The 18,914-nt window shown below is 40.1% G+C and overlaps 1 protein-coding gene across 9 annotated transcripts in view; it reads left to right on the plus strand.

Annotated features, from left to right (window-relative positions):
* Positions 1-6,356, plus strand: part of PDE1C (phosphodiesterase 1C) — a 571,792-nt gene extending 565,436 nt beyond the window's left edge. For all 9 annotated transcript variants that reach the window (XM_017876413.1, XM_017876415.1, XM_017876414.1 and 6 more), the window contains one exon: positions 5,641-6,356. In XM_017876413.1, coding sequence (XP_017731902.1) covers positions 5,641-5,846 — 206 coding nt within the window. In that variant the 3' untranslated portion in view covers positions 5,847-6,356. The remainder of the gene's footprint in view (positions 1-5,640) is intronic.
* Positions 6,357-18,914: the final 12,558 nt, after the last annotated feature.

Here is an 18,914-nt window from a genome sequence, read left to right on the forward strand (position 1 = left end):
GTATGTTTATTGTGGCACTATTCACAATAGCAAAGACTTGGAATCAACCCAAATGTCCATCAGTGACAGACTGGATTAAGAAACTGTGGCACATATACACCATGGAATACTATGCAGCCATAAAAAAGGATGAGTTCATGTCCTTTGTAGGGACATGGATGCAGCTGGAAACCATCATTCTCAGCAAACTATCGCAAGAACAGAAAACCAAATACTGCATGTTCTCACTCATAGGTGGGAATTGAACAATGAGATCACTTGGACACAAGAAGGGGATCATCACACACCGGGTCCTAATGTAGGGGGGAGGGGTTTGGGATAGCATTAGGAGATATACCTAATGTAAATGACAAGTTGATGGGTGCAGCACACCAACATGGCACATGTATACATATGTAACAAACCTGCACATTGTGCACATGTACCCTAGAACTTAAAGTATAATAAAAAACAAGAGAAAAAAAAAAGTATCCCAAGGGGAAGAAGTGTCTAACTTGCTGATAATCAACCATTTACTTGTGGTGGGGGTGGGGATCCAGGTTTGGTTCTTCTCCACTAAGGGTGGGGGATTGTATGACTGCTTCGATTCAGCTGTATGACTGGTTGGATTCAGCTGTGGGAAGTGCCCAGTCATTGAAAGGAGGAGGGTCAGACCCTTCCAATAGTTTAGGTATAGCCAGGCAATGAATGAGGGCACCCTCAGAAGGCCACACCAGCACCCCAGAAGAATGGTCCACATTAAATGCAAGATGGTGCCCTCATGCCTGGCTCTGGTGTTTTGCTCTGTAACCAAGTCACAATCCATTGCAGTGGGGAAAGGTAATGAATGCATACAAAACAGCAATGTACGAAATTTTCCTTTATCCCACATTTTGAGGGTGACAGCAGCCATATAAGTATTTCCACAAACTCAGTGGGGAGCCGATCTCTATCAGCAGGTTCAACTCTATTTGCAGTGACTCCAGTGGCAAGGAGAGGTTTTGTTCTGACAGTCAGAATTCCAGCAAACGGTAAATGTTTCTTCATGCTGAGAAGTGGGAAATTCAATGATACTTTGGCTGAGTTCCTGCTGAGTAGTGAAAATAGAATGAATACGTAGAGGGACTGTGACTTGAAGAGCAGTGAATCAGCCGGCCCAGACATTGCAACAATCCACTTTTAAGCTGAAGCCCTCTCCCCTTTCTACACCATTCTTCAGGGTAATAGCACTGTTTTTATGTTTGTTTCTAGGGAATTTGATGCCATAATTTCTTGTTTGCCCTAAGAAACAGAATTAAGCACTCTGAGATCTAAGAAACAAACCTATAATAATATAGAAGAATATATATTACTATGCCACAACAGAGTCATTTGCTGCAACTCTTTACTTTATGTTAGGATATTGCAATAGGTAAAGTTAGCGTGGATATCAAGGAGCTTGTAGCAATGGCATCATTTATACCTGAACACCTTTTTCTTCTGTGAGTGAGTCAAAGGTTTCGGAGGATGTTATTAGAATGGAAGCTCTACGAAGGCAGGGATTTCTGTCTGTTCTGTTCACTGTTATATCAATAGCACACAATAGGTACTCTAAGAAGTGGGTGAATAACTATTAATCTGTAGGCTGTGAAAAGTGTACTCGGCTATGGCTCGTCTGAGATGTCTAGTACTAAGGTCCAAGGTGAACTTGGTTTTACTGATTTTCTCTCAGGTGTGATTTTGTAGAATAACTCTGATAGATGATTCTATAGAAGAAAATTTTTACTAGTATGTTTCTTTTTTAAAAAGTTACATGACTAGAACTTGATCATCATGAAAAATTAGAAAGTATAAACAACCAAAGAGATAAAATAATCATGTTTATGCTACTCAGAGATAACCACTGCTATGATTTAAATGTATGTTCTTCCAGATTTGCCTATGCACATATGTTTATATCTAATAGTAATGAGGTTAGATAATATATCCTGCTTTTTCATTTAACACTATTACATGAACCTCTATTTTTGTTAGTAGTCGCCTGTATCATCTTTCCATAGTATCACAGTAGCATATTCTAAGAATGGACCAGAATTAACCAATTCCCTATGATTGTTCATTTAAGTTGTTTCTCATCTTTTATTTGATCACAAGCACCATGCATGTCCCTATTATTGGAAGAGATGTGTAGAGCTGGTTTTTCACAAGGAAGCCTCAGGCATTGGACAGATGTGTCCCCCACCTTGGCCCTTCCAGCAGATCCACTGTGTGTCCTGCTCCTGCACTGGCTCTTTCAGTGACAGTCTAGGAGCCTCCAGGGAGAGCCAGTGAGCAAGGGTTCAACTGGCTCTGTTTCCTCGCACTTCTCACCTGGTTATTATATGTCATCTGTTTTTGATGATCATTTGACTTGTTTTCACCTTTATTCATGTTTACATTATCTCACTGACCAAACACTTTCCAGCAGAACCTAGAAGGGATGAAGTGGGGGCTGGTGCAGAGGGGAGCAGGGGGAGGACAAGTCAATGAGTACTTTACCTTCTGTGTCTAGATCTGCAGATTTGATGCTGTCCTTATTATTATTAATTATTATTATCTGAAGTTCCTGCTTTATTTAAATTTCCCTAGTTGTTACCTGGTGTCATTTTTCTGTCCCAGGATCCCATCCAGGATAACCTATTACTTTTAGTCATCAGCTTTACTTAGACTTTTCTTGGATGTGACAGTTCCTCAGACTTCCCTAATTTTTGGTGACTTTGACAGCTTTGAGGAATACCTGTTAGGTATTTTGTAGAATATCTCTCAATTGGAATGTATTTGATGTTTTTCATTATTAGAATGGTGTTACATATTTTTGGGAGGAAGACTCCAGAGGTAAAGTTCTATTTTCATCATAAAATGTTAATTTTTATCACATACTAATGGTGTCAACCTTGATCTCCTGGTAGAAGTCATGTTTACTAGATTTCCCTACTATAAAATTACGCTTTTATCTCATATTTTTATTTACTTATTTATTTATGAGAAGGAGTCTTGCTGTGTCACCAAGACTGGAGTGCAATGGTGCCATCTTGGCTCACTGCAACCTCCACTTCCCAGGTTCAAGTGATTCTCCTGCCTGAGCCTCCCAAGTAGCTGGGGTTACAGGTGTGTGCACCACCACACCCTGCTAATTTTTGTATTTTTAGTAGAGATGGGGTTTCACCATATTGGCCAGGCTGGTCTCAAACTCCCGGCCTCCAGTGATCTGCCCGCCTTGGCCTTCCAAAGTGCTGGGATTACAGGCGTGAGCCACTGCACCCGGCTTGTCTCATACTTTAGTCTGTACTTTTTGGAAGGATGTCATTTTGTCCAATCCATACCAAGGGCTTTTTCTCCTTAAGGGAGGTGTGTGTATACAAATTATTTGTAATTCTCCTATATAAGATGTATAAGGTATTTTTCTATTCTCCCACAATTGTTTATTTATTCAATTATTTATTTATGTCAGTGTGGACTCATGGATATTTATTTTACACTTTGGGTTATAATGCAATACTGCCTTATTTATTTTGTTGCTCAATTTGATTCAATTTTGGTCATTCAGTAGATCTTTCATTCAGGGCTCCTTTGTCTATTGTTGTATTTGTGTTTTGTTTGTTTGTTTGTTTTTTGAACACTTCAAATGTTCCGGCTCTACAAGATGCTTCAGGTGCTTCTTGTGTATTTTGTGTCCTAGTTCTAGAATCAGTCATTTCTACAAGAAGCCCTGGTTTCTGCTATTAGCAAATGCCTTTGGAAACGAAGATCAGGGTAGTAGATGTGCTTATTGCTGCTGAGACATCTAGATTTGTATTGACTTCATCGGTCCTAGACCCCCCCCTTCAGCTGATAGAGCAAGAAAATATATGTGTGAATGCCAACTCATGTACATACACATATCTATAAATATTTTTATATATAATCACCTGTATCTCTATTAAGCTAAATATTAATTCATAGTGATATCTCCAAGTTCATTACTACATGGACCATTCTAACCTCCTCCAACATTTCTCACCATCCACCCTTTGTTTACATAATTGTTGAATTCCAGTATACAGGTAGAGTGGTCTGAGAACTGATAACCAATAGCCCCATGGGAAACAATTTTACCAACTAGAATAGGGTGCTTGTGTACAGCTTCTTTGGCCTTTAGTCTGCAGATTCTGTTCATATACAAGGTTACTTTGATGACCATCTTGTCCCCGACTCTTCAGTGAGGTTGTTTCCTATATTGGCAATGCATTTACATTGTCTTGTTACAGTTTGCATTTCATTCTAGGATTCCTCTGACCTCTTAAAAGGTTTTATTTTAAATTTGCATACATTAAGGATTATTCTATGTGCTATAAATCTCTATGGGTTATGACAAATGTGTAGTGTCATATATACACCACTACAGTATTGTATGCAAGAGTTTCACTGCCCTAGAAATTCCTTGTGCTTCGCCTATTTAACCATCCCTCCTCTTTCCAAACCCCTGACAATCACTGATCTTTTTTTATCATCTTTATAGTTGTGTCCTTTGAAGAATGTCATATAAGTGGAATCATATGCTATACAGCCTTTACAGACTGACTTCTTTCACTTAGCAATATGTATTTAAGATTCATTCATGTCTTTGCATAGCTTGATAGTTAATTTGCTTTTTATCACAATGAATAATATTCCATTGTATAAATGTATCACAGTTTGTTTATCCACTCAACTATTGAAGGACATCTTGGTTGCTTCCAGCTTTTGGCACTTATGAATAAAGCTTCTACAAAAATTCATGTGTGGGTTTTTATGTGGACATACATTTTCCATCAGTTGGGTAAATACCTAGGATACACAATTGCTGCATTGCATGGTAAGACTATGTCTAACTTCATAAGAAATAGTCAAACTGTCTTCTAAAGTGGCTGTACCATTTTGCATTCCAATCAGCAAGAGAGTTCCCATCGCTTTACATCCTTGCCAGCAATTGGTATTGTCAATTTTTGTAGATTTTAGCATTGTATAGGTGTGTAGCAGCATATAGTTGTTTTAATTTGAAATTCTCTAATGACACAAGTTGTTGAGCATATTTTCCTATGCTTATTTGGCACATGTATCTTCCTTGGTGTGAAATCTGCTCAGGTATTTTGCCCATTTTAAAATTGGGTTGTTTCTTTTCCTTGAGCTTTAAGAATTCTTTTTATATTTTGAATACAAAATCTTTATCTGTGTTTTATAAATATTTTCTTAATGATGCACTTTTAGTTATCACTTGGGGATTGAGTACCACTTTCCAACACTAAAAGCTTACATACAATGCTAAATGCTATTAATGATCTACCTGTGTTCACCTTGTTTGCTTTGCTGTTCCCAGAAATGACCGCAACGCTTCCTCTCACTCCCTTAACTCCATCCATTCATTGTCAAAGGACCTTTATGTACTGCAGTCCTCACTGTATATCTCTAGAAATTTCTTTCCTTTGTTTATTTTAACTGAATGACCAAGGTGGTAACGTGCTTATTCATCTATCTGCCATAAGGTTTCCAGAGAGAATCCAACCTGCTTGTTTCCTGGTTTTGGAGGAAACAAACGGGTCTAGAGGAAGTTGCTCACAATATTTAGGTTGTGGGATGTTGTGGGTGAGGTTAACCATTGTCTGTCTTCCTTTCCATGGCCTCCAGTCATCAAGACTCCTTTGCGTCATTTTAAACGCCCTGCTTATGCATCTAGCTCCTATGCACCTTCAGTCACAAAGAAAACTGATGAGCATCCTGCAAGATATAAGATGCTGGATCAGAGGATCAAAATGAAAAAGATTCAGAACATCTCACATAACTGGAACAGAAAAGAACAGAAAATAGGCCAAGGGGAAGAAGAGAGGGAGTGAAGGAGGGTCTACCTCTCTGCTTCTCAGCACCCACTGGCCACAGCAGGACACACCTCCAAGACCTTGGAGGCTGTTGGGGCAGGTACTATCCTGGTTGACTCTACCAAGGTGAAATGAAAGTTGCATGTGATTTTCTTCTTTGTTGTTCTTGTATAGACTCATCAATTGCTGGATGTGGGATCAGCCTAGACTCTAGCAACAAACTAGCAAGAGGGATGTTTTTATGGTAAAGGTCTCTAAAAGTATAAATTGGACCAAAATTAAAATGATACAAACTTAAAAAATAAAATTCCTCTCATTGCCACTTTTTTCATCTCTAAAAGTTACTTGCCCCCAAAAGAATATTGGTTTAATAATCATCATATTTAAGAAATGCACTGTTAAAAACTTATTTTCCAATTTTAAGTACACCTATTTAAAATGTAAATACACTTATTTAAAATTCAAGTAAATATGTAACTATCAAAGTAAATGTATTCAAAACAGAAGCTGTGCTTCTGAATGTAAAAATATTAAAAGGAAGAGAAGACTGACGAATTGTTATATTCACGGACATTTCAGAATTCACGCTTACAAAGCAAATCAAAGTTAAAAAAAAAGACTTGTGCCTCATGCCCAATAACCTCATGTACCTTTAAGAATCTGAAGATTTTCAGGAGATGCATTTGGCTTCATTTTCCTCTAATCTTTTACTTCTACCAATAGTAGATGATACTAAAAATCTTGCCTTAAAGACTTCAGGTTTGAGAGTGCAAAAGATGTCAGTTTGATTTTGTGGTCCTAGGCCAAGAGGGTGTAAAATTCCGAGCCTAGTTTAAATTCTTTATTTTCAGATTGTTCTGGACTGAAAATCAAGAATTTAAACTAGGCTAGAGATGCCTTTAAGTTACATTTCAGATCCTCTTCACAGCATGCTACGTATCTAAAGCCCTTGGGATCCTGATTGCTCTCACAGTTGCTGGTGGAATCCACAGCTTTATAACCCACCTCTTTTCATGGTGGCATTTTTAGCCCTTCTGTGTCTCTCCCTAGAATTTTAACTTTGGGACTAAAATCACAGAAGTAGCAAGGAAAGGCTCAAGACTAGAGACAGCTTTCAATCTCTTCAGAAATAGCCTGGTGCAGTGAGAAAACTAGGTTTGTTTTCAGGCCAGTCTGATCTGCATCCTATTCTACTTATAACTACTTGCAGGTCCCTGGTCAGATGGCATAATTTTTTGACGCCTCCATTTGCTTAACTAGAAACTAGGATTCATAATACCCACTCTGCACTTTGTATTGAAGATTAATAATAATGTAGGTTTTGGTTGCTGTGGCTGAGCCTGGCCAGTAATAGGTGCACAACCAAAGTAGCTAAGAGCATTTCATAATCAGGATGAACTCTCCAGGACAGCCCTACAGGGAAGGAGCTGTTTGTTCCCAGATGGCCTCCACCTTCGAGGCTTGATTGTAAAGAGTTTAGTGTCGTCTCCTTCTCTCATTCCCTGCAGTTCATTTCCAATAAACCGCAGTTATTCAAGTTGAGCAAGTTCCAGAATTTAGTGCCTACCATGCTATTGAGCAGTTTATTTATAATACGCTTTATGATGATACTTCAGAGAAATGTAATTGCTATACAAAAAGAAAAATCATTGTGACTTTTTGTTAAGGAGGTGATTGCAATTCTTAACTCCCTGACTGGTGTCTGGGTCAGAAGACCCTTCTGCAGGCTGGTAGTGTCTATTCCATCTGGATTAGGTTAACTCAACAGGTAATTCCTATCTGTTTATAGACAGGTGCTTTAGTGCTTGCTGCACAAAGTCATTTGGCTACACAATGAGGAGGCCCATGGGAGTAGTAACCTCCTCAAATAATGTTCCCCATCTGTCTGTCAATACCTTCCATCTTAGGTACTGAGAATTTAATGAGGCTGTGTTTTCTTGGCTCTGCTTCTTGATGTTGGAAGCCATGCTCCCGGGGAAGAAATCTCCTTCTGTATTCCTTTCTCCTAAGATATGAGTTTTTTTCAACCTTTGCTAATATTTTAATGGAGCAAATGTACAGATGTGGAGATTTTGCATTGCTTCTAAAATGCCTACCATATTTTTCGCATGATGGATTGTAGAGAAATGCAGATTATATTCTTACAGCAAATAAAAAGATGCTTTTAACAGACTTTCTTGTATGTGAGCCATTTTCTTCTCTGAAATTCTGGGATGTTAGATGTTAGCTAAATTTGCTGCTGTTCAGCCCTGAATATCTTGTCAAGGTGGACAGTATAACTTATTTATTTCAATTTTCTTCCTTACTGTATAGGTGATAGTTCATTTTTTAACCTTTTACTCCCTATACACCCAGGAAATAAATTTGTTAATATAAATAACCCATAATAGGGGTTAGTCAGTAGGTAAGCACCTGTGTTATCAACTCAGTTTATATCATTCCATACTAAGCTGTCTTGCTAGTGGTTAAGAATTGGGACTTTGTCCAGCTACTCGGGAGGCTGAGGCAGGAGAATGGCATGAACCCGACAGGCAGGGCTTGCAGTGAGCCAAGATCTCGCCACGGCACTCCAGCCTGAGTAACAGAGTGAGATTTTGTCTCAAAAAAAGAAAAAAAGAATTGGGACTTTGGAGTTTAGAAAAACTTACAATTAAATCCTGACACTGCCTTTTGTTTGCTCTGGGAGCTTTACTAAATTGCATAATATCTCTAAACTTTAGTTTCTTTAGCTGCAAATTGAGAATAACAATACCTGACTCATTATAGCACAGGGCTGGCCTTACAGCAAGGGTTCAATAAATATTAGCTATTATTTCTTGGAGACAGAGTGGAGTATGGTAAAAAGAAGTTAGACCCTGAGTTCAAGAGTAATGTCCCTTACTAATTCCATGACATTAGGTAGATAATCTTAAACTTCAGTAAGAAGGAGTTAATTTCACCATGTATTTCCCATTTGGCTATTCCCACAGGCACCAACTTCTGACATCCCCACCTCCAACAATTTCTCCATCTGTATCCCCATGCCCTTGGCCTCCTTGGGCCTCCATCTACTGTGGCTGTCTCTTGCCCTCATGACTGACTAGGAGTCTCCCACCACCTCCCTGTGACTTACTTCCTGCAACCACTGCCCTTCACTCTGTTCCTATTTACCCTATCTCCTTCTCCACACACAATTGCTTTATTCTTCCAAATTTCCACTGACACAAGTCAACTGCAGAGAGCAGACTTTTCCTAAAGGTTTAGGATGATAGCGCAGCAGAATCAACTATTTAAAAATTTAAAAATTAGGGCCAGACATGGTGGCTCATGCCTGTAATCCCAGCACTTTGGGAGGCCAAGGTGGGTGGATCACGAAGTCAGAAGTTCAAGACCAGCCTGTCCAATACGGTGAAACCCTATCTCTACTAAAAAATACAAAAAAATAGCTGGGTGTGGTGGCATGTGCCTGCACTCAGGAGGCTGAGGCAGGAAAATCACTTGAACCTGGGAGGCAGAGGTTGCAGTGAGCCGAGATGGCGCTACTACACTCTAGCCTGGGTGACAGAGTGAGACTCAATCTTAAAAAAAAAATTAGACAACAGCAACCACAAAATATCAGCCAGTCTCCCTTTGCGGAGGATTTCTCACAGTCTGTGGATTCCTGAGGCACAGATTTGTCTCCATCTTCTCACCCTTCTCCTTCTAATGAGACCTTTCTCCTCCCCTGTTGCATTCAAATTCCTTGAATGTGCAGGATGGTCCATTCTCACCCCCTACAGCACACATTTTCAAGGCATAGAAACTCACCACATGTTTTCAGCACCACATATTTTCAAGACAGGTGAGCTCACCCTGACAAACAATGGGCACTGACTCTGGGTCTCACTCCTATAAGCACAAAAAAAAACCACAGCAGATTTGAAATGGTAGTTTTTCGCTTAAACAAAATCCAATCCTTAGGGCAAGACCAATCCATGTAAGAAAAGAACCCTACAAATATGTCCTTTCCTCTTCTACCACCACCTCTCCTGCCCACCCCACTTGACCCTGCCCAGGAGTTCTGCTTGTTTATTTTTTTTCCCCGTTCAGTTATAATATCAACCTCACAAAGGTAGGGCAGTGACTTTCATTTATAGGTGCTTAGAGAATGCAAATTCTCTTGTTTTCCTACCTTTTCCTTCTGCAAGCTGGTTAAGCCTTATCATGAGCACATCCACCAAGCTTTTGAAATAGAACAGACGCTCCAGCATCCCTCTGTTGGGATTTCTTGTCCCTGCAGGATAGAATGGGAGGGTAGAGATGGTTGATAGCCAATATTTTTTAAGTCTAGGATTTTCATCCAAATCTCTGTTCCTTAGATGAAAGGCCACTTATACATCAGCAAGCTTTCAGTTTGTTTTCCCATTGGCTGCAACTTCACATGATCATTTATTTTCTCTTTGATCCATTTTCAATTTAAAAGAAATCTCTGTTGGAACAACATGCTGATTTATTGAGAGTTTGTCAAATTAGGTTGGAACTGGGGATGCCCTGGGACTGAGGGTGGGAATGGGTGAAGGCTTCATGACTTGGCTTCCAAGCGTGACCCTAATGTAGCCTCAAATGCCCTCAGCAAGGCCAGTTAAGGCAAGAGAAGGCCCTGCATCATAGATGGTGACAGTAGGCCTTTGCTAGTGGTTTTATTTTTAAGACTGATCTAGGAGACTTATGAGTATTCATTATACTTTTGTTACATTCACAGAACATGAAAAGCTGCTTTTGGGGAATAACAAGTGATAATAACTATGGAATACTCTCCTCATCTGCATATTTTAACTTCACATGTTCATATTTTAACTGCATCTTTAACTCATAATGTTCAACTTGGGTTCTCTGTGAATGTTCAATGGCATGCTCTGTTTTGTACACCTGAATAAGCGATTCAGCCAAGCCAAGCATAGAGAACCACCTCGTCTGGATCTCAGTCATTATGGAGACAATTCATTTATGGTCATTGCCCTTTTAGCAGCATCTCTCATGATTCACTAGGTAAAGGAAGAGTCCAAATTTTGGAAGACACAAAGGTAAAAGGATACTAAATAAATATAACAAGAGAGAAAAAAATATGTGATCGTGAAACTGCCTTTGAAAAATTATGACAGTAAGAGAAATCTGACATAGTTGACTTCCTCTTGCTTCTGATCTCCAAGCTGCCCTTGGTCATTCCTGGGTGTAGGCTAAGCTAACTGTGGGAGGAATTTAGTGTACAGTTTAACTTGAAAGGGAGGATGGTAATAGTCCCTCCCTAAAACTAACCCTTTCCTTCCTCAGGGACCAAAAGCTGCCTTTGTAAGACTGAAGAAAGGCCACAAGGACAGGATTATGGGAGGAGCCTGAACTCTGCTAAAATGTAGGCACAGTTTCTATAATCCTTTACTGCTCAGGAGTCATATGGCCAGAGGGCACAAGATGTGTGACTTCCCCAAGTGCTCCTATAGATAACATCACTATCGTGGAACCCAAGACTGATTTTTTTTTTTTTTAGATGCTTTTCAGACTGACCCCACCTGGATTTGTGACTTCTAACTCAACTAATCCTGTGGCCACACCCAGGGGGCAGACTCGGTGAAAATGAGGACCATTTTTCACACCCTTATGATCTCATCCCTAACCAATCAGCAGCACCCATTCCCTAGCCCCTACCCACCAACTTGCCCATGAAATCTCCTGACCTCAGAGCCCTGGAGCCTTCAGGGAGACTGGTGTAAGTGATAACTCCAGTTCTGCAGTGTAGGCCAGCCTTGTGTCAGTTAAACACTTTCTCTACTGCAATGCTGAGATCTCAGTGGATTGATTTTTTTTCTGTGCAGCAGGCAGGAAGTACCCATCAGGCGATTACAATCATAATGGGCAACAATTTGAAATGATAGAACACTGCTCTAGCATAGTCCATTTCAAAATCCAGGTAATAATTTTTGAGAATCCACCAGGTTCCTGGCACTTTAATATATGCTAATATATTTTTTAACTCTTATAATAAACTTTTGTGGGAAGACTTACTGTCCTTATTGCTGATTAGTCAATGCATTAAATTTTTCAGAAAGTTTGCAGAACTAGTGAGGAAAGGTAGAAACGAGGTTCAGTTGAGGTCCTTTGATTGCACTGCTATATATTTTTTCCATATATCATGTTGTTCCCACAGACTTTTCTGGTGTACCCTTTTGTTGAACCTGCTCACTGGCATCACGAGTCTTTCATACTCAGCTGTGCTCCTGTCATCCAACATAGAATTCAGGACCAACGGCAATGGTATGATTCTTCTCAACACTCAGGATTGTTAGTTTCCCCCTCCCTCTTAGGCCAGGATTGATTGTGTCCTCTATTGAACCCATGTTATGAAGCATGAAGAAGACCTACATATCTTTCTAGGAGAAGAGCTGACATAACTACCCGCACATCTGGACCTCTGGCCTCCATGCACCATTGCTCATTGGATGTGTCTCACCCACCTCTCATCAGTTAATCCAAATGGTTGGCTCTTTCTCCAACTTGTGACTTTTTTCCCTGTCCTCTCATTTAGGACATGTCGAAAGCATAGTCCATGTGGGAAAAAAACATTCCCTAATTGTTGTGTTTCTCACTTCTGTGGATATCTGACTCTACACCATTCTCTCATTCTTCCCTGAAGTCTCAGAGGAAGCTGTATTCTCATGTTTAAAACCTGTTTCCCCCACTGAACCATATCCTGTTCCTACTGCTGAAATGTATTTGATTTTTATAGAAAGTCAACAATGGAATCCAACCATTTTGGATAGATATCCAAACTGCCAGAGCACAGTGATGTTTCCACAGCCCCATTCCCCTCGAACTTTCTGAATCTATCAATTTGTCCTTGTCAGTCTCTCAGTCCTGTACCTGCACTCCCAATGACCTGCTGGACTTCTTCATCGGAGTGTCTTGGAGTGCTATAAGTGTCACTCCCATATTCTCCTGCAGTTCTCATACTGTCTTCTTCCTGATGTCTGTATTTCTGTTATTGCTACTACCATTTTCCTAGTTACTCATTCTCAAAGTCTTTATCTTTTATATTCCTCCAAATCCATCTTCGCATTTGTCACTGATTCTTCTCTGGGATCTGCTTCTACTTCTAGGTTCCTTCCTTAGGAATTATAGCCCTCCATTGCAAGAGAGCTATCCCCTCTCATGTCAGACTTCCCCTGGAGCCAGAAAACCCACCTCCACTGACCAGTGTCAGAGGCTTTATCAAGAGAAACATGAAGAACAAGTTTTCCAACATGTGCATTCTCCCCTGTTGGAGGAGTGTGTCCACTCCTGTCTCACCCAGAGGGCTTCTCACAGAGGGCTTCTGTCAGTCGCTGAGAAGAGTCAGTACCTGTCAACGAGAAACAAACACTTTACAGAGATATCTGGGTACTCCTGATGTTATGCCCAGACCGTTTATTCCCCAAAGAAGACCACCAGAGTCCAGAGTCAAAGCCAAGCGGCAAGGATCTTTACTGCAAGTTCGAACTTGGTCCCTCCGTTCCACAACATACAAGAGGGCCCTGAACAATGCATGCGCTTGCTTTTATAGCCCCATGAAAATAGGACTTGTAAGGTTACAGAGGAACAAAGGAATTCTTTAGGTTACAGCATTACAATTGGTTAACATATTGAGTTATACATTTAGTGGTGATCTATTGGTTCCCGTGCTTTCAGTAAAACTACAAACAGCTGTGTCGTTATCAGGGATTTTTCCAGGTGGTGTTTTTCTAACGTTGAGAATATGAGGGGACTTGTTTGTACTGGGCCCAGGAAATTGAGAGATATATGTTGTTTGTACTGGGCCCAGGAAATTGAGAGATATATGTTGTTTGTACTGGGCCCAGGAAATTGAGAGATATATGTTGTTTGTACTGGGCCCAGGACGTCAGTACCTGTCAACGAGAAACAAACACTTTACAGAGATATCTGGGTACTCCTGATGTTATGCCCAGACCGTTTATTCCCCAAAGAAGACCACCAGAGTCCAGAGTCAAAGCCAAGCGGCAAGGATCTTTACTGCAAGTTCGAACTTGGTCCCTCCGTTCCACAACATACAAGAGGGCCCTGAACAATGCATGCGCTTGCTTTTTATAGCCCCATGAAAATAGGACTTGTAAGGTTACAGAGGAACAAAGGAATTCTTTAGGTTACAGCATTACAATTGGTTAACATATTGAGTTATACATTTAGTGGTGATCTATTGGTTCCCGTGCTTTCAGTAAAACTACAAACAGCTGTGTCGTTATCAGGGATTTTTCCAGGTGGTGTTTTTCTAACGTTGAGATATATGGTGGGACTTGTTTGTACTGGGCTCAGGAAGTTGAGAGATATATGTTGTTTGTACTGGGCCCAGGAAATTGAGAGATATATGTTGTTTGTACTGGGCCCAGGACTGAGGAATGTGCCTGATTTCTTTCACTGACACCTTGCACAAAGGTCTCTCTTTTCTCCTACTCCCCCACCATACTCAGCATAAAGAGATCAAATGAGTACAAAGCATTTGAATTCAAACATTCTAAGCCAAAAAGACATAAATATCACCAGACAATTCTGTTCAATAAATAAATACATGGGGAATATACTAATTTTCAAAGGACAAAGTTTCTCATGAAGTGACGTCTATTACTTATTACTATTTTGCACCACCTACCTTCACATGGAGCTGCTTGTTGACTGAGCCAGGTCTATTCTCAGTTTTGTTCATATGGCTTCATTTTCATGAAATTTCTTTTACTTGCTTTTGCCTTTAGAAATCTTAGTTGTTTTCCTAGGCCCTGCATAAATTTTCACCTTCTCTGGGACTCGGTCCCTGATCTCCTCAAGTAAAAGTGGCCTTTGCTGGGATTAGTCCTCATAATACTCGTTTTACTTATCTGAGACACTTAAATCATTCTACCACAAATTACATAGATCTTAGTGCTCTCCAACTATATTATCGTTTTCTAGAGAGCAGGGACCATCCCATTTCTTTTTCATACTGTATCTTCTGTAGTGATCAACATAGTGCTTTATATAAAACAGATCTAATGAGAGGCTGTGGTACCAAATGGAACTAAGATAGGGATAGAAAATGTATAAACTCAGGGAAAATGTTACCACTCTTCATCTCCCACTTCCAGCAGACCATCACGGACTTTTCTCATGAGGCTCAGAAATAGTCTCAGAAACCTTGTCAACACAGAGTTCCAGGCAATTGGTTCTGATCCATTGGAGTTTTCATTCAGTTAAAATCAATTAGCATCCATAGATGAAGAGAGAGTATAGTTTTGCCTTTATCTTAATGCTCTGTTGTGCTGATTAAACATCTCTTTATGTGCCAAAATCTCCCTTCATCCAGATAAATAAATTTGTGTTTAAAGATTGAAACGTCATATATTTTTTTAAAAAGCTACTTTGCTCTTCATGTATCTCTGCTATGTTTTTAAGACTCAAAAGCCCCAGTGAAGAGAGGAACACAGCTCCAGCCCTTAGAACATTTCCTTAGAAGTAGGTAATTTGTCTGAACCTTTCTTTCCCTCAAACATCCTACTACGGAAAGTACTGTAGTTTCCTGAATTTTGGAAACAAATATCAGAGTGTGATCTCGCCATTTACTAAACTAGGCTAAAATGCCTTGGGAGATGTTGTGTGAGACAGCACAGTTGTGTTTTCTATGAACAGCCTCCCATCTGAAAAGAATTTGAATGTTAATAAGCCACATACAATGGTGTCACTGAAAGGGCATCGTGCCTTGATCATTTCTAGAAATGAGGTTGAAGCCATGATGATTAAGTGGCTCAAAGGTTTCCGTTGGCACACAAAAAATTACACTGGTTTATTTAATGTGATGGACTCAAGCAACAGAGCACACCTGACTCGCTCACAGTCACTTCTTAGGCTGCACTGCCACCTGGTGTCGTATAGAGGCATGAGTTTCAGGGAATCCATGGTAGTTTTTAGCCGGATGAATATTGAGTCTTAGATTTTGAAAGGGCAAGTAGGTTGTGAAGAATACCATTTTCATTCATTACATTTCCGTATAGGTTTGTTCCTTCATCAAACACAAGGATTAGCTTCTTGAAAAGTCATATTGTTTAGGGGTGTGTGTGTGTGTGTGTGTGTGTGTGTGTGTCTACATAAACAAACCTTAATCTGTGAAGAAAATAGAGCTGGGGGAAATAGTGTGAGAGGAACTGTAGAAATCATAGTAAATATAATAAAGACAGAACTCTAAATAAAAGACACTATCCGTGATATTTTATATGTGGAAACAAATAATAATGACTAAGACACCATTAATTTCTATTTATTAATCTTAGTATGCTAATGCTGACCCAACTTCCATTTCTAAGGTTGTCTCCCGCCTGTCTCTTCTAGAGAAGCTGAAAGCACTAAACACTCAACTTCCCAGTTGTCCTACATCTGGGGCAGCCTCTTCCAGTTCTCCTTTTTCCTGCCTGGGGTGCCCACTTGAGCCTGAAGATATAGCAGCCCATGAATTCATGACAAGCATGGAAATGAAATCTGACATGTTCTATGTGGCAGAGCAGAAAGATTGAATGTGCCTGGGCTCCGATTAGATTACTCAACTGCTACGCCAGCCTTGGCTGACTTCTTGGGAGTTAATACTGTGTGAGAAAAATAAACCCCTATTTCTTTAAGTTGCTGTTAAGTTAGTATTTCTGTTGTTACTCCAGAAGCCAGTTTCTAATTAAGTAGAAAACCCTGCTTCCCTGAAATTTGAGTGAAATGCTTACACGTTAGTTTTATTTTACTTTTTTGCAGAACAGAATTGGCGCGCGCGCACACACACACACACACACACACACACACACACACACTGCATCCTCCAGTGAACTTCTCAATGCTGATGTGATTTTATGACTTCAGTCATTGACAGCATGGTTCTAGCTTCCTCTGAAGTTGGAACTGTCATTTTTTCTTACACTCCTATTGACTCTCCTGTCTTACTTGTGGCAGGACTGCAGCCTCAGGCATCTGAATAACAGATAAGCACATTCCAAGGAGGGGGAAGAGTGGAGCAAAGAGCATACACTTTTGATCTGAAGAAGGCCCATGTTACGGTTGCAGAGTGAACAATTGGGAGGCTGGCATAAGATGAGCCTCTCAGGATAAGCAAGGGCTACATCATGTTGGGGATTAGACTTGATATTAAATGTAATGAAAATAGTTTTTACAAAAACTTAGCAGGATTCCAGCAGGATAAAAGTCATATTTCACAAAGATTGCTGTGACTGCCAAATGGAGATGGGTTGGTAGAGGGTAAGAGAAAAAATTAAGAAGTCAATAACAACAACAAAACCATAGAGATAGGGAGGAACTGAGGCCAGACTAGGGGGTGGCATTGGAAATACAGAGTAGTAGATTTGATATGAACTTGGGAAGTAGAATGAACAGAATTTGGATAGAGAGTTGAAGACAGTTGAAGATAGAGAGTTGAAGACAGAGGGCGAATGTAGGCAGTGGTTACTGAGAGATCGCTGGGGTAGGCTGGAGAAGGTGAAGAGGGACCACATTGGGGACAGAATAGAAAACAGTTTTCCTTTTGCAGAGTTTGTAAGACACACACTGAGCAGTTTGATTTGCTGGTCAGGTGCTCAGAAAAAGGTTCGAAAGAGAACTAGAAAATTCCAAAGGACCACACTACGTAATTTCCAAATGTTCCTGGTCCACCTGTCCTCCCCCTCAACTATATTTATCATGACTTTTGATGGCCTAGGTGGGTTCTGTGAATTTAACCCTTGAGAATGTGGAACGCAAAGATCTTAGAGGAGAATGTAACACCAGTGTGGGATTTCAGTGAAGGAAGATTGGCAAGTGCTCCTTTAGAAAAGCATTTTAGAGATAGGGTCTCCTTGTGCTGCCCAGGGTGGCCTCGAACACCTGGGCTCAAGGGATCCTCCCGCCTCAGCCTCCTAAGTAGCTGGGACTTCAGGTGTGCACCATCACACCTGGCTTGTGCTGCTTGAATTTGGTTAAAATGTAGTTCCAAGGCTCTAACTCGTAAGAAACTTGTAGTTATTAAAAGAAACAAACTGCATAGCCTAGACAGCCATCAGCAACTGTCTTTATGAAAGTGTTGGCTTCTCAGTTTATGTTACAAACTGGTTAGGTCCAGCAGAGTACAGGACTCGGGGTCTTCATGAGCAAGTGGAAGTCCGATGGGACGTTTATTCTTTATTGTTTTCTTACTGGAATGTGCAGGATGCATGCACTCATTGTCTACAAATGTGTACCAGTCTCATTCTCTTTCTTCATGCCTTTATTCCTGATCTAGAATACCATTGATTCATTCCTTTATTCAATAATATTGGTCAAATTCCTTTCCTGTTTTAGGTACTAAGAATGCAGCAGTGACTAAAATACAATCTTAGGTCTCCAGGAGCTCTCATCCAGTGGGCTGATAGCTTTAGGAGCAAATAGCTAGCCAACGACGCGATGAGGGCTGTGCCTGAACTGTGAAAACAGAAGGAGTTGTTAACTCTGGGGATGCTGTAGGAAGAGAATTGGTGCACATAGGACCTGGTCCCTGCCTCCCTCCCCAGTATCTTCTGCAGCCATTTATCTGCCCCTTATGCCTTTCATGCCAGTCATACCAAAGCTTGCGTTCATCCCTAGGTAAGCTCATTTCTTCCTGATCCCTATGATGAGCCACATTCCAGGAGAATATGTCTGTAACTGCCTAAAAGGAAGATAAACCTTTCTGGCTACAGGCAGGTAAAATATAAAACCCAGTCACCAGAACCTTGTTAGAAGTCTAAAGAAGATGAAAACGGATAAAAATAACTGAAAATACACGTGAAACTTATCGTGAAAAATAAGATAGGAAGCAGTTAAAACATAGTAGAATAAAATTTAGAGAAAGTGAAATAATGTAAGAATTTGAGAGATTGTATTAGTTAAGGTAAGGAATGAGAAAATTGATAATACTGCATATAATTGAGTGGATAAATTTATTTTAGAATAGGACAGTTAAAGTTTAAAAATATGAAGTTAAAATATGGCAAAAGATTGAAGTTGGATAAGGTAAGGTGTATATAATGAAACTTTAGAAAGATGTAAAATTCAGCTAAAACCAGTTAA

The sequence above is a fragment of the Rhinopithecus bieti genome, unplaced genomic scaffold (assembly GCF_001698545.2).
Source record: "Rhinopithecus bieti isolate Rb0 unplaced genomic scaffold, ASM169854v2 scaffold_10015, whole genome shotgun sequence".
Classification (NCBI taxonomy): domain Eukaryota; kingdom Metazoa; phylum Chordata; class Mammalia; order Primates; family Cercopithecidae; genus Rhinopithecus; species Rhinopithecus bieti.